Raw genomic sequence first — 14,602 nt, 5'->3', positions numbered from 1 at the left:
AAGTCACTTATGTGTTATGTTTTTGGGGCATATTTATCATACACATTTTGTGGGAAATCGCCTGAAAAATCAGGATAGCCTTGAACTGTAAATATCCCCAGAAAGTATTACAGAGGTTTTGCAGCAGATATTTACTTTGCTTTCCCAGTGTCCTATTTCAACTCAATTACATAAGCCATTGTAGTCTATGGGCTACATTTCGCACAATTTACTGATAGAGGGACTGCCTGGATTACTTCCTGGTAACAGCCACTGATGCATCTGATGTATAATGACTACACAGACACAGTACTCTAGGTCAGCAACAAAGTGATCCCTGATTGCATTACTCATGGTGCCTCTATGCTGTTAAATGTGTGCTTATGTGTGTATAGATAGATACTCAGGAATTTAGGGGTGCTATAGTGAAATGATATCCCCCCCAAACTAAGAAATTTGTGGTGCCCGTTCATACTCCAATATACTGTAATAACATTAAGGCAATCAATACTGCACAACATTGCAGGTGAAATAAGCTGCACACGTGTTGTAATTCTTGTAATGTGAAGATGTGCACAGTTAGCCAAAAGATAAAAGATATACTAACCTTTACAAGTGCTGCCGCCGCCCTAAAGCTCATTTTGGCTACAGACTCTTTTTTCCGTCTTCTGGGAAATCGGTTAAATCCAGATCTGGAGCTAGTGAACGAGCATAGAGAAGTTGCACCAGGTGTAATTGGTGTATGTGGCATACTGTAGCCGTCTGTCTCCTCAACATTTCTGAAAGCACGTCCTCTAGCCAATGGGTCTATAATCTACAAAAATGGAAATAAATATTATACATTACACAAAGGTGTATCATTTGGTGCGGAAAGGAAAGTATATGATTTCTTAATGTAAAAAGGAGGAACTGAGCTATCTGCAATGTAACAAGAGTTCTGCATACAAAAGTACCAATTCACTTTTTTACTGCTGCTGCCACTTCCCTTACGTAAGGAGCATAGTTACTACCTTACTTACTCTATGTTTATGAAAAATTTTCTTTACGCACTTTGGAGCAATACCTTTGGATGAAATTACCTCTTTTATTATTCAGCCCATTATGGCAACATTTTGCTTATAAACATCGTACCAACTTTTCTGAATTTTTTTTCTTAATATTTACTGAGAGCATAATAAAAAACCACTAAACTACTTTCTGGTTGCCATATACAACAAAATATGGTACTTGTGTATTATCAGGGCACCCATTACGTAGTTTACGTAGTGGTGTATTCAGAATACCAATAGAGCACTATGCTCGCTACGTAAACTGCGTAAGTGGCTCTGGAGTCCTAAAATTACACACTGCTTAATATCCCCATGCTTTGGGCTCGGGGGCTCGCTGCGCTTGCCACACTTTATAAAATCAACTCCACGCTGACGTGGATACTGGGGGTATGACGTGGATAGTAGGGATATGATGTGGATAGTGGGGGTAAAATGGCTGGTCTATACTTACCCTCCTCTGCCCCGGACACCGTGTCGATCCCCGTTGGGATCCACGGTGACTCCCCGGCAGTCGCATTCAGTCCCCCTGCTCCGGTACTTGCCACGGACCCTGAACGCAATTAGCGCAGTGCCACTGGGGGAGCAGGGAATCCATGTGATGCGCCGCCAGCGGCACTACGCTGAATTACGTACAGCGTCCGCTGAGAGTGCCGGTGAGTGACTATCGCTGCCTCTGGGGAGTAACCGTCGCTGCCGCCAGGGAGTCATCGGGGATCACCGCCCAGAGGAGGGTAAGTATAAACCACTCCACCCTGTTCCCAGTGCTGCCTCCTGTATTATCAGGGCGCCCGGCTACGCTACGTTTTCAACGTAGGCTATGCTACGTTGTCAGTGTAGCCAGGCGCCCTGATAATACACAAGTACCCAAAATATGTATACTGTGTACAACAGTTCTTCGTACATATGCTGTCTGGTATATACTGTATTACACTCATTTTGTCAGTCCAGAATGAACTAAAAAACATAATACTCCAAGTTAATAATTTCCTATGGTATAACCTAAAACATAGGCGATGTATAATCTCCCCGTATTTGAAGCACTATGAAACACATGACAGAAAGTAATGACATTTTTTATAGTACGCTGGAAACACAATACCTTCTGCATGTTAAACTGAGCTGGTCCCACATAAAGAGGAGGAGGGGTTTCCGTACTGGTCAACGATATATTGTCTTGACTTGGGAGATCCATTTCCCTTATAACTTGTGGTTTTAACTTTCCATATCTCTGGCTGCAATGTCTAAGGCTTTTCCTTTGCCACTTATGAGTGGAATCACTGTCTTTACTTACTCCAAACCAGTCAGCAGTGCCCCTGGAACACAGACGGTATCATTTAGGGCAAAGAGACCATTAGTATGAACTAAACAAACTATGGACACACTTTTACCTTTTCCATGTATGGGTTCATTATAAATACTTGGACTGAAAATATGAGAATATTTGAAAGTACAAACAGTTCCTAAGCATAAAACACTCTTATTTCTCTGCAACCACACATGTAAGCAACCATTTCTTGTAGCGTACAAAACAACTATTATAGATAATGGCGCTTACTAACACAGGTATATATATTTTCATTGATCAGGTTCTCAGTCCTTCCGATTCATTTTGAGCCTCCAGCTATACTCAACGTCCCCTTTCCTCTTGACTATGGTTTATGCTCTACAGCAGAGGCGGGCAATAAGACATAGAATAAGGCTGAAAGTACTCATAGCAGTTGGCTACTCATGTGACCTCCTCTGCACAATGCATAGCAGTCGGCTACTGAGTCAGGTGACCCCCTCTGCACAATGCAAAGAAGTAATCAGAGGTAGCAGAGGAGTTGGTGAATGGCACTCTGCACAGCATTGAAGATACACATCATCTTTAGGAAGGGTGGAATTATTGCAATTAATTGAAATGAATAGTATTATTTGTGATTTATGTTTATTAGTGCTTAATAAAGTACTAGCGGGTGATTACAGGTATATTGGGTTAAGTATTCCTACATTTAGCTTTGGAACATGTGGAATTTAAGGAGATAAAATTTCATTTGAGAGCTCTAATTTTCTAAATGTCGCACTCTTAGGGGTAGATGGACTTAACCACTAAATCTGTAATTATTTGTTATGGCTTTCAAAGATTAAGAACTTGTTTGATATGTACAGCAAATTAACGACATTTTCAGGAAGTTTGTAAGGGATGGAAAACGCATCCCTTTAGAATTAAATTATTTAACTTGCAACGGACTAAAGCCTGGGAAGGAATTCATTTTCCCATTGGCTCTTATGCTGCGCACTTAGAGGAGGGGATACTTATCATCAAGAAGTCCTACTAGAGTTGTGCGACAACCTGCTTCTTTGGCAAACAAGGAAGACATGGCATATATTGTGGTATAAGTTTGGGTAGAACACGTGTACTCCCTGTACTCTATTGCATTTCTACAAGCCCAGTATTATATTAGCTTTGTTCTGCGGACTCTTGACTCTAGACTGGGATAATCTTCTTTCAAAGTCTACCCCTAACAGGTATAGCCACTAACAATTTACACTTGTCTCCACACTAAATTTATACCTTATATTTCTTCTACAAATCTCATTTCTTGACTCCAATGTCTCAGCATCTGATATACTTCACACTAATACTAAGTCCTATACTCTTTAACCCAGGGGTGTCCAAACTTTTTGCGACGAGAGACAGTTTTGGTGAGGTGAAAATGTGGGGGGCTGACCATTCAGCCTGACATTCTTTGAATCATTAATCACATCAGAATGGTCCCCCACTCTGCCCCCATTCACTTTATGTCCCCCAGCCTGCCCCTTCACTGTAAATTCCCTACACTGCCCCCCCCTCTCCATATTTCCTCCAGCCTGCCCCCATTCACTGTATGTATTTTTCACAATGTCTGTACTTTATGCTTCAAAAACAAAGTAATCAAAACAAAACATGATATAGCTGATGATTAAGTATAAAAGTGGCTTACCCTGAAACCAGAATATATTAAGAGCAATTTTCCAAATTAGCTGTAAAAGTCAATTTGAATATATTTGAACATTTTTTTCTTTTTTTGGTTTTTACTTTGCACACACATTATTTTTGCTTTTAGCAAATGTTCTCTAATCAGAATGCAACTAACTTTCCGAGATAGAGGCATATTGTGTAATTGATGCATAATGCATGTGTCAGTTAGTCTAGGTTGACCTCAAAAGGTCAGCATGGGAAAAAGGTGGACACAAGCCAACGATTGTCATGAACATGGTTGACACATGAAAAGGTCAACATAAGTTTTTGAGCTAATTTCAATGCCACCGGCAAGGGGGTTTATTCGGCGAGAATGGCTTGTTTTCAGTGAGGATCCATGAGGTTAGTCACAAATGCACAAATTTCCATCTGGTTCTCCACCTTCGATGGTATTATGCCATTTTCTTCAGTTGTTTTCCAATTTTATATTTGTATCCAATAAACGATTTTACACTATATACCTCCCCAATCATCTTTTGTTTTGGGTCACCATCGAATAAGTACGGACTCTTTAAGGGACGAAGTCTCAGGAAGCTTATCCTTACCAGCTTGGTGGTCACCCCTAGGATTCATTTAAGCCATATATATTCGGAGAAGAGGAGCCCTTATATTCACAGAGGGACGTACGGTATTTATATACAGGCATTTGGCTTTCCCATTTTGGAGAAGAGGAACGTTCCCCTCTATACAGGAACGTATTATCCTACGATATTTGGCGCCAGTGGAGGATATATCAATCTGTCTTTTTTGCATATGTTGGTTTTAAGTGGTTATAGGGTTACCACTATTTTGATATAACCCCCACAAGGCAGCCGATCCAGCGCACATCCACCATAAAACTTCCCCTCTTTTACAAATGCAGTGAGCCCGCTGCATATAGTGGCGAGCCTCACAGTTTTGACGGCCGCACTCGCCGTTTCCACCTCGATGAAAACACCAGCAAGGTGGAAATGGCGAGTGAAGGGGGGTCAGCTGAACAATGACCATAAGATATAATGGCACGCTATCGGTACTGCTCGCCGTCATAGCTCTTGGCATTGAATATACCCCTTTATATTTTCTTTATCTTGTAGCACATGCACCCCCCAAATAGTGTTCCGCAACCCCCGGCAATGTTCCCTCTAATTTTACGAAGGCTTTGTGCAGAAAAAGATGTTGGCTGTGCAACTTTGGAAGGAAAAGTACATTTTTGTGCGTCACATAACGTATACAGGCCTAGGTTTCGAGTTCTGTTGAGTTAATAAAGCAATTTGAATGTTTACAGACTTCACACACCACACATATAGACTATAGCAGTGATTTTTAACCTTATTAAACTCGTGGCACACTAAAACAAGATTTTAACCTTTGTGCGCTCAGTTGTAATGTCTGTGCGCGGGCTCGGCGAGTTGTGTGCGCGCGCACACGCGCACAGCTTAGAGGGAACACTGACCCCCGGTGACTTTGCTTGCAATGCTTTGGGCAATGTTACCATTCCCAATCTCCATGTGGATGGAAAAGTATCAAAAAGTAAACCACTAACATTACTAGGCGTATGTACTATGTAACATTAGTAAAATGAAGCCTGGAAAGAATGTTATATTACCTAATATTGATCCCAGGCAGCAGCGAAATATAGTGCAACAATAACCCTCACATACCACTTTTTAATTTACTGTGCAGAGGTTACTATTTGTATATCCACCAAAATGACTCAGTTAAGTTATAATGATGTCAAGTAATTTGCTGCTTAAGGGACAGGCATATATACATTAACAATTGTTAAAGGCATATTAAGGACCTTTGAAATCCTGCTACACCTGGTATTCAATGGTGTCCCGCAGATAGGAATATCAGGACAACTAAAAGAATACAAACAGAGAATGTGCAGTATTCAATGATAAATTACACGATGTGCAGCAAATCCTGTTTAGGATTCGCTGCACATTCGCATGGTTCCGGAGGGCTGGAGCATTCACTGTCTGCCCCAGAATGTGAGAAGGAGGGCTCCCAGGGACACAGGCAGCAGAAGCTGCCCCCGCCCGGAGAGCTGGCAGGGGACACAGGCAGGGTGCCGCTGCACTACTCCGCCCCCTGCTGACGAATGTGTAAAAAAAAAATTTACAAATTAAATATATATTCATATGCTTCAAGAACATGAATAGAAATAGCATGTCCTTCACCAAAAAAAAATTCCGATTTTTTGACAAAAAAAAAAAACCACAACAAAAGATAGTAAGAAAGAAACAAGTAAGCACAACAGAATATGCTGCTCCCATTGTGTTAACAATGGGTACTGCAGGTATATAGGTTTATGGGTTCAGTTCGGAAAGATATATATGGGAGTTGCTAGGGTGGGGGAAAAAGGTTAATGGGTGCTGGGAGGTTGGTATGATAATTTATTGGATGAATAAGTTAATGGATTCTTTGGGTAGCAGATGGGTTATTGTGTGCTGACAGAATTGGTTTGGGGGTAAATGGATACAGTATATTGGATACTTTAATTATATAGCATTGTTTTATAAATTTTCAGACAGGAAATGCAGGTTCAAGCTAGGTTGTTTATCAGAGAATTGCTCAGAGAATGCACCCTAACCCCATTTGGAGCAGTATGTGGAGCTCCAAAACGAGTTATTTGGATTGGAGGGTTGTGCCGCACTGCCTGATGTACCAAAAGACTAGGGGTTGAACTTCAATGGCAAGTTTACCATGGAGATCTCAGTTGCATATAGTCCTGTATGGAAACAACCATTTTTAGCTGTGTTAAAACAAGAATCAAGAACTGTCACACATGCAAGAAACATGAACCACACGCACCAAATGCTTTTTATACATGTGATATGTTAGGTCACTATATTGGCTTTTACAAATGACGCCAAACACTCAAAAAAGCCTCATGCAGAATTCTACATGCAAAACTACCTGCAAAAAAAAGTAGAGAGTGTTTGCCGTTTCCTATAATGTATAGGCCTCCTGCTAGCTAGATGCCCCTTGACCGGCATAGTACTGATTCTGTCAAACGTGACATGCTTCCTTCCAGGAAAAATAGGAAAAAAATAGGAAAGAAATATTGGTGAAAACACCACTTCACTCAAATGTATGCTTGTATTGGTAATAGTTACATTGTGTGAACTGAATTCATTCACAAAAGTGCACATTTCAGCCAATTATGTACATTGCATTGCAAATTGTATAAGTAAAAGACATTGATTTCAATGACTATGGCAAACAGGTGTATGATGTGTATGTTATAGGAGGACCTTTACAGAATTACAAGTAAATATATTACAGTTTCCACCTCTATCATTTAAAGATGTTCAGTAAATCTAGAGCAATTGACAGACGTTAAGCAGAAGAAAATATATCTGTGATGATACATAGATTGATAGATACATTGACAGGAAAAACAGTGTACTTTACTTTTCATCCAAAATAGTGTATTATAACCACATATATGAATAGTCTCACATATATTGATACTTAATAAGCTTTAAAGAGCACAAGTACAGCAATTAATGAGGATGGGCAAAATGGTCTGCAAAGAAAACAGGTGCAATAGTGAAGTTGAAACTTTTCTATGAAAACATCAACATAACGTGAAAATAACTGTACGAGATGTATAGATACTAGTTAAAAGCCTGTGAAAATTACAGCTCAGTCCCTATCTGCTCCTACCTCCAATCTCTACCTCCCATCTCTTGGGTGAAAAAGAGACATATCCTCAAGCATTAAACTATTCAAGTACAAATTTTCCCACCCGTTAAATTAATATGTTTTTGGGTGTTAACCAAATAGAATATGGAATAAGTTCCCGACCTAATTGTTAAAACTGGCGCTGTGATCGAAAAACTTTTCCAAACTAATTACCCATGTTTATTACTACTTTGTTTAAAACATACTATTGGATTTAATCATTGCACTAGAATTGGTCTATCTACAAATAAACACAGTATTTTGTAAATGAACACACGGCATAGTCCGTTGTGATTTACAATTGGTATATTGAAGATAGCCATATTTATTTTATATGTTTTCAGCTATTTCCTGTCAAAATTGTTTTGACAGCTATGTTGAAATACTGGATATTTCCTAACATTTGGTAACCTTATTTCTAATTTGCACTATATTAGATAAATAGTTTTTGATATACTGGTTATAGGTTACTGCAGAAACGGCTCAGCAAGGTCACCTTTGTATAGTCCTAGAAATTCATAAGACCCAGCCTGTTCTAATGCACCTGATTCTATCAGGACCTGGGCTCATAGGGCAGTATTCAATGAGAAAAATTCTCCGTGTTTTATGGAGAATTTTTGATTTTTTCGCCTTGGACGGAGCATTTTGCTCTCCAAAAGTGAACCACCCTATTCAATGTGAAATATTCGCCGTCTTTCTAAGTGATTTTCGCCGTCTCTCTCCGTGTAGAAATTCTCCATCTTTTGATGGAGAGCTGGAATGTGAACTTTTAAACTAAAAGGTTTTTTTTTTTAATTTTGGTGTCAAAAAATCAGGTTTTTTTTTCTGTGAAGGGGCATGTTATTTTTATTCATGTGCTTATAGCACATGAATATATATTTAATTTTAAAAAAATATTTTTTTTATTTTTTTTTTTTTATTTTTTTTTTACACAGTGCAGCCAGCAGGGGGCCGGAGCACTCGAGCCGCTCATTAGATATTCATATATTCACTGCACCCGATCGTTAATATGCACGATCGGGTGCAGTGAATACTGGGTCCCCCGCTGGCTATAGGGGGGGGCAGCCTGTGCTGCCTGGGTCCCGGGGAGCCCTCCTCCCCTCCACATTCCTCTGGAGCAGCCAGGGAGACTTTAATCTCTCTGGCTGCTTCCGTCCCCCGGCTCCCTGAAAGCTCCCTGCAGCGGACGCTCGTCCGCTGCAGGGGTTAAGACTCGCCGCGAGTGGCGGCGAGTCTTAAATACATTGAATAGTGGGAGCAGGAGGCTCCGGAACAGGGAGAGTGCATGGCGAGAGAAAAAATCTCTCTCCATGCACAGAGAATTTTTTTCATTGAATACTGCCCATAGTCATGGCAGGAGTTCAGGAATGGACTTATCTCCCAAATAAAGGACAGACAGGAGACATAAGGATAAGTTCAACAAACAAAAGACAAGGAGGCCAGGCTTAAGACAAAAAAGGTAGGAGTGAATGTAGAATGAGGTACAATACTGTAATAAGGTATTGGACTATGGCCCATTTGGCTAAACCATTTATTAAATATGACATTTGTACCATTTCCTCTATATCTATTTATGTGAAACAAAAGAATGTGGAAAAAATGTGAAAGAGTGCACATCTAACACAAACATCTGCTCATAACTTATCTGTATATATCATAATTTTCTGCAATAATGTGCAATAATAATTCATATTAATATATTACCTTTTTATGGTCTGGGTGATTGAGGTCTGACGTTGTAAGATTGGCCGCTTCTGCTCATTGGGAGGTGAAGGAATTCTAGTGTTCTCAACTGGCATACTTACACTTCTTAAAAATGTCTGACGCTTGAAAGGCTGGAAATAGAGATTTTTCAATTAAAAAAACACAAGTGCAAAATGTTCACTATAATAGAATGTATATTTTGCAACAATATACATACAGGGCCGGATTAATGCTGGTGGGAGTCCCAGGACCCCGTCAATATGGCCTTCACACTGGCCCCCAATATCTTCCCTCCAATATTGCCAGAGTGCATCCCCCCACCCTTATACTTACCTCCAACATTGCTTTCTTCTGACTGCAACTGGGATGAGCTGCTGCTGGCCAGTCTGCAAATAGCGCAGGGCATAACACCTCATGCGTACCCTCATCATTGGCATTGACATATTGTGTCATGTGCTGCTGTTTAGGTTACTTGAGAGCCGCTCTGCGCTGCTTGCAGCTTGAGAAACGGCTGTCCATTTTAGTTGCTGAGTCAGATTACTCTGTGGGGGTCCCTCTGTTTGAGTGGGGGCCCCAGGATGACCAATACTGTCGCCCCTCCCTTAATCTGGCCCTGTATACATACATAAGTGGGTCAGGTGTCAGAGCTCAGGGAAGAGAGGCTTTATTCTGTGAGGAGAGGGCAGAGGTGTGGTGTACCTCCAGCTCTTACTGCGCAGTAGGATTATATAATAGATGGCATTATTACAAGTTGTCAGTTTGACTGGGAGTCAGGCTGTCATTGCTGTTTTGTATCTGTGTATCACATACCAGCGTGTACTTTAGTGTCATTCCATGAAAAAATTATTTTGATGCCATGTCTGTTACCAGTTTTAATGACAAGCTTTGCATCAAAATGAAAGCATATCATGTACCACACAAACAACATTTACTTTGAACAAAATAATCAAAACACATGCTCAAAATAAATATATTTCACATGATCTGTTTAGTAAAAATGTAACATTTGTTACCATGGAATGACACATTATTTAAAGCAGCAACCCCACAGAGAAGTTTTTTTGTATTTAAATAGCAACTCAAGCACAGATGTGTCCTTCTAAGCCAGGGCTGGGCAACATCGGCCCTCCAGATGTTGATGAACTACACATCCCAACATGCCTTGCATCATGGCCACATAGCAAAACTAAAGCAAAGCATCCTGGGATGTGTAGTTCACTAACATCTGGAGGGCCGGTGTTGCCCAGTCCTGTTCTAAGCAGTTGCCGCATGTGACTTTCCCTGGTGCGTGCTTACTCTCCAAAGTGTGCGGGGTTATTTACACCTGATTGGTTCTCTGCTAACTTACAGAGACCTGCTATCTGGTTATCACCGCACAGTCGGAGTGAAATCCCGCCCTGTGCAAGGCTGCAAACCGATGTGAATGACTTACAAAAATCCATGCGCAACGCAAGACGCTCACCATCTAATGATTTTCCTGTCTGTGCAGTCTGTGGAAAGCCCAGGACTTACTGAGCGGCTGCTATAGAAACAGGCTGTTCGGGACCAGAGCTGACATCACATGACTCCCTTCAAACACCTGGGCATGCCTGTGTTTTCTCTGATAGTCCCAGAAAATGTCCGGTTACCAACTACAAACGCCAGCTTTCTCTCAATCAACTTGTGTATGTCCAGTGATAAAAAAAGTAGTAGAATTTCATCACAGGATGGCCTCTTGCATGCGTACTATGAGCTATATGCTTCCCACAGTACTCCAAAAACTCATGGTTGTTATGTGTAAATCACATTATCACTGCCCAGTGCACACCCTGAAATGCTCTATTTCATGGAAAGACAGATCTGGCCAAGTTGCGCACAAGTATGATGGACAAAGTACATTCATATTTGCACATGCCCTGTATGCAAAAGTTTGCAGCTTGCACATGTGAACTGACATCGGTGCCACTCCACCATTTGTGCTATGCTCCCTAATGGACAGTTTATTGGATACCTACAACAATCAATATGTACAGAAAGGGAGAAGAGCATTACAAATACGCCTTTCACATCACACCTGTGTTTATTGCTGGGTTGGTGGCGGTTGGACCCAGGACGAGGTGGAGTGTGAAAGCACCACAGCTTATAACCTGGGATGACCGACTTGGCAATTCAACCCGAGATATAAGAAGGGTTCATACTGGGTCACCATTTGTATAATGGATGACCCAGGTTTATTGTGAAAGCGCCAGGCCCAGAATTACAATGTGAAGGGGTATTAGACACTGGTGAATCCACTACATCTGGAGTAGTGTCAAGCCCCAGATAGGTAAAACTTAGTATTACTGTTAACTCAATGTACTTTAACAAAATCTTCTGTTTTGAAAATCCTGAAACAAAAATGAATTTCTATTCTAAACAGATGTTCTATGGCCAATATTTGTAGCCCTGCAAATCACATATTAACAGTGGAAACTACAGAGTGATTATATCTGTGTGTGGGGGGAAACTTAAATTAAAAAAGGTAAAAGTAAAAAAAAAAAAAAGAGACACGTTAAGTAGCCCACACATTTTACTATATCTCTGCCTGCTACAACATGCCACAACAAATCCATCTCAAGCTTCCAGAAATCCAGTCACTTGCAACATACATAACCAGCCAAATTGAATTACTGTATATTGCCGGCATGTCATGCATTAAACGTTAAACATGCTTTCTTCTTCTTAGTTAGATACAGATGTATTTTGATTTCAGGGAATTGTAAATTCCCTTCAGGTAGAGGGAACATCTGAAATGATTCAAGATAAAAACAGGTTCCAAACACCAAACAGCTAAATCTGCAATCAGTCTGACAAATGAAAATACATTACAGTCCTAAATTGGCAATCTGACAATTCTGGTATTTATCTGACTGCTACACGTAAGGTCTCAGTGGCATAAACTGGGCTGCAAAATCTTTGGTAAAATGGGCTACTCAGCATTCTAGCTTTTATTTTATCAGCCACGGGTCGTAGCGACTGAATGCTCTCCATATGACCCCCCCCCATACTGCTTTTGGTAAGAAGCAGAGTCAATATATAGTTACAGGTTGAGTATCCCTTATCCAAAATGCTCGGGACCAGGAGAATTTTGGATAACGGATTATTCCGTATTTCGGAATATTTTAATATTTCAATGATGTATTTTGAAGTATCTTGCATTTATGCTGTATAAACACATAATATACACACAAATATATTTTATTACCACATAAAATACACACAAATATATTTTAATTGTTTAAAAAACAAGGTTTCAAAACGTGAAACAAAATGTGTGTACTATCTCAGCACTGAATTTGAATGCCAAGCAATCATTGTCTTGCACATATATAGTGCCAGTTACATATCATGTCCCCAGTGATGCTGTTACAAATGTCCCCAGTGAGTTTTTAGCAAAAAAAAAAAAAAATTTTCACTTTCTGGAATGTCCGTATTTCGGAAACATTCGGATAACGGATATTCGGATACGGGATACTCGACCTGTATTAATGTGAGTTTCTATGCTTTGTACTGTACACCAGGGCCATGTCAGGTTCTACAAACCTCACAAACTGCCAATTGAACAGGGGTACCCCCTCTATGCCCAATCCCCACCTTATGTCTTTTGTTATGTCTGATTTATTTTCTGCCTTGGTTGAAATGTTACAGTCGGTATTAAAAATGATGTGTGGTATCCAAAAGTGCCGTAACTAGACATTTGGTGCACTGTGCCAAAAAGGGAATTGGTACCCTCCCCTCATTCTTTACAGGGACAGTGCACGTTAAAGGCGAGCACCAAAGATATATATGGGCGTGGGTGCATTGGGAAGGATACAGTGCGGGTTACAGTTTACATCAGATACAGTGCATGACGTGTGGGCCAGGTACAGCGTCAGTTACAGTGTGCGTCAGATACAGTTTGGGATATAGGCGGTAATTTAGACCTGATTGCAGCCCTGCAATTTCATAAGGCAGCCAATTATAGATTGACTGCAAATGCATATGAACTGTAGTGAGGCTATTCAGTAAAAACACAGCGTCTTTTTTGAACACAAGCCATTTTATAGTTGACTGACAGGAAGCTGACATATTTGGGTGTCACTTGGCCACTTTCTTGTTGTGTCAGGATAAATGTAGACGTACCCAAGCGTTTTCATGGAGGACATCAGCTCCAGCCTCGGTCAGCCTGCTTCTATCGCACAGGCAGAGTAGGTTCTGGGTTACGCAAAGACTGCACACAGGAAAAATTATTTGATGTTGAGTGAGTTGTGAATGGATTTGCTGCTATTCACCAATCGGTGCGATTTTCACAGCCGTGTACAGGGTGAGCTGCGCCTATCTGATTGCAGGGCTCTGCTATTTTAACAGAGCAGCGATTAGGTTTGAATAACCCCAGTGTGGGTCGGATTCAAAGCGCATTAGTCATAGTGCGGGATATAGTGGGGTTTGGATACAGTGCAGGTTGGATACAGTATTGGTTGGATATAGTTGGGGATACAGTGTGGGTAGAATACAGTGAGGGTTGGATACAGTGTGGGATATAGAGCAGGTTGGATACAGTGCGGAATACAATGCAGATTATATATATAGAGCAGAATACAGTGCAGTTGTATACACTGGGGGATACAGTATTGGTTGGATACACTGGGTTGGACACAATGCAGGATACAGTGCGGACTGGATAGAGTGCGGGATACTGTGAGGGTTGGATACAGTGAAGATTAAATATAGTTGGAGATACAGAGTGGGAAGGATGCAGTGCGGGATATAGAGCAGGTTGGGTACAGTGCAGAATACAGTGCAGATTATATATATCTAGAGCAGGATACAGAGCAGGTTAGATATAGTGTTGGTTGCATAGTGTGGGTTGCATATAGTGTAGGATACAGTGCAGGTTGGATGAAGTAAGGGTCAGAGGGAGGGGAGGGTGGAAGTGCATTGTCCCATTAAACTTAATGGGAAAGCGCTGATTGGCTGAGAGCCGTCACAGAAGTCTTTCTCAGCCAATCAATGTCTGGCCATTAGTTTTAATGGGACTTTCGAAAACTCCAGCCCATCCACCGTTGCTTGTTCCCCATCACTCCTCTGCTGCCCAATGCTGGCCTCTCCCTCTTTTGCAGTAGCTTGGTGCCTCCCTGCTCTGCAGACTAGATGTTTGCCTGCGGTTGCTGACACATACAGTACCTAGTTATGACCCTTG

The 14,602-nt window shown here is 41.0% G+C and overlaps 1 protein-coding gene across 2 annotated transcripts in view; it reads right to left on the bottom strand.

Moving 5' to 3' along the window:
- Positions 1–14,602, bottom strand: part of RHBDF1 (rhomboid 5 homolog 1) — a 164,483-nt gene that overhangs the window by 67,859 nt on the left and 82,022 nt on the right. The window contains exons 3-5 of one of the 2 annotated variants that reach the window (XM_083153431.1): positions 9,406–9,536; positions 2,128–2,341; positions 587–793 (exon numbers count right to left, since the gene is read on the bottom strand). In XM_083153431.1, the coding sequence (XP_083009557.1) occupies positions 587–793; positions 2,128–2,341; positions 9,406–9,536 (552 nt within the window). Of the gene's footprint in view, positions 1–586; positions 794–2,127; positions 2,342–6,930; positions 7,182–9,405; positions 9,537–14,602 lie in introns of those variants that run through there. The other variant, XM_083153432.1, reaches the window with a different exon arrangement.

Source organism: Crinia signifera, chromosome 7 (assembly GCF_055691185.1).
Source record: "Crinia signifera chromosome 7, ASM5569118v1, whole genome shotgun sequence".
Classification (NCBI taxonomy): Eukaryota; Metazoa; Chordata; class Amphibia; order Anura; family Myobatrachidae; genus Crinia; species Crinia signifera.
Note: the sequence above shows the minus strand (reverse complement) of the source record. Positions and strands in the feature narration are given on the sequence as shown.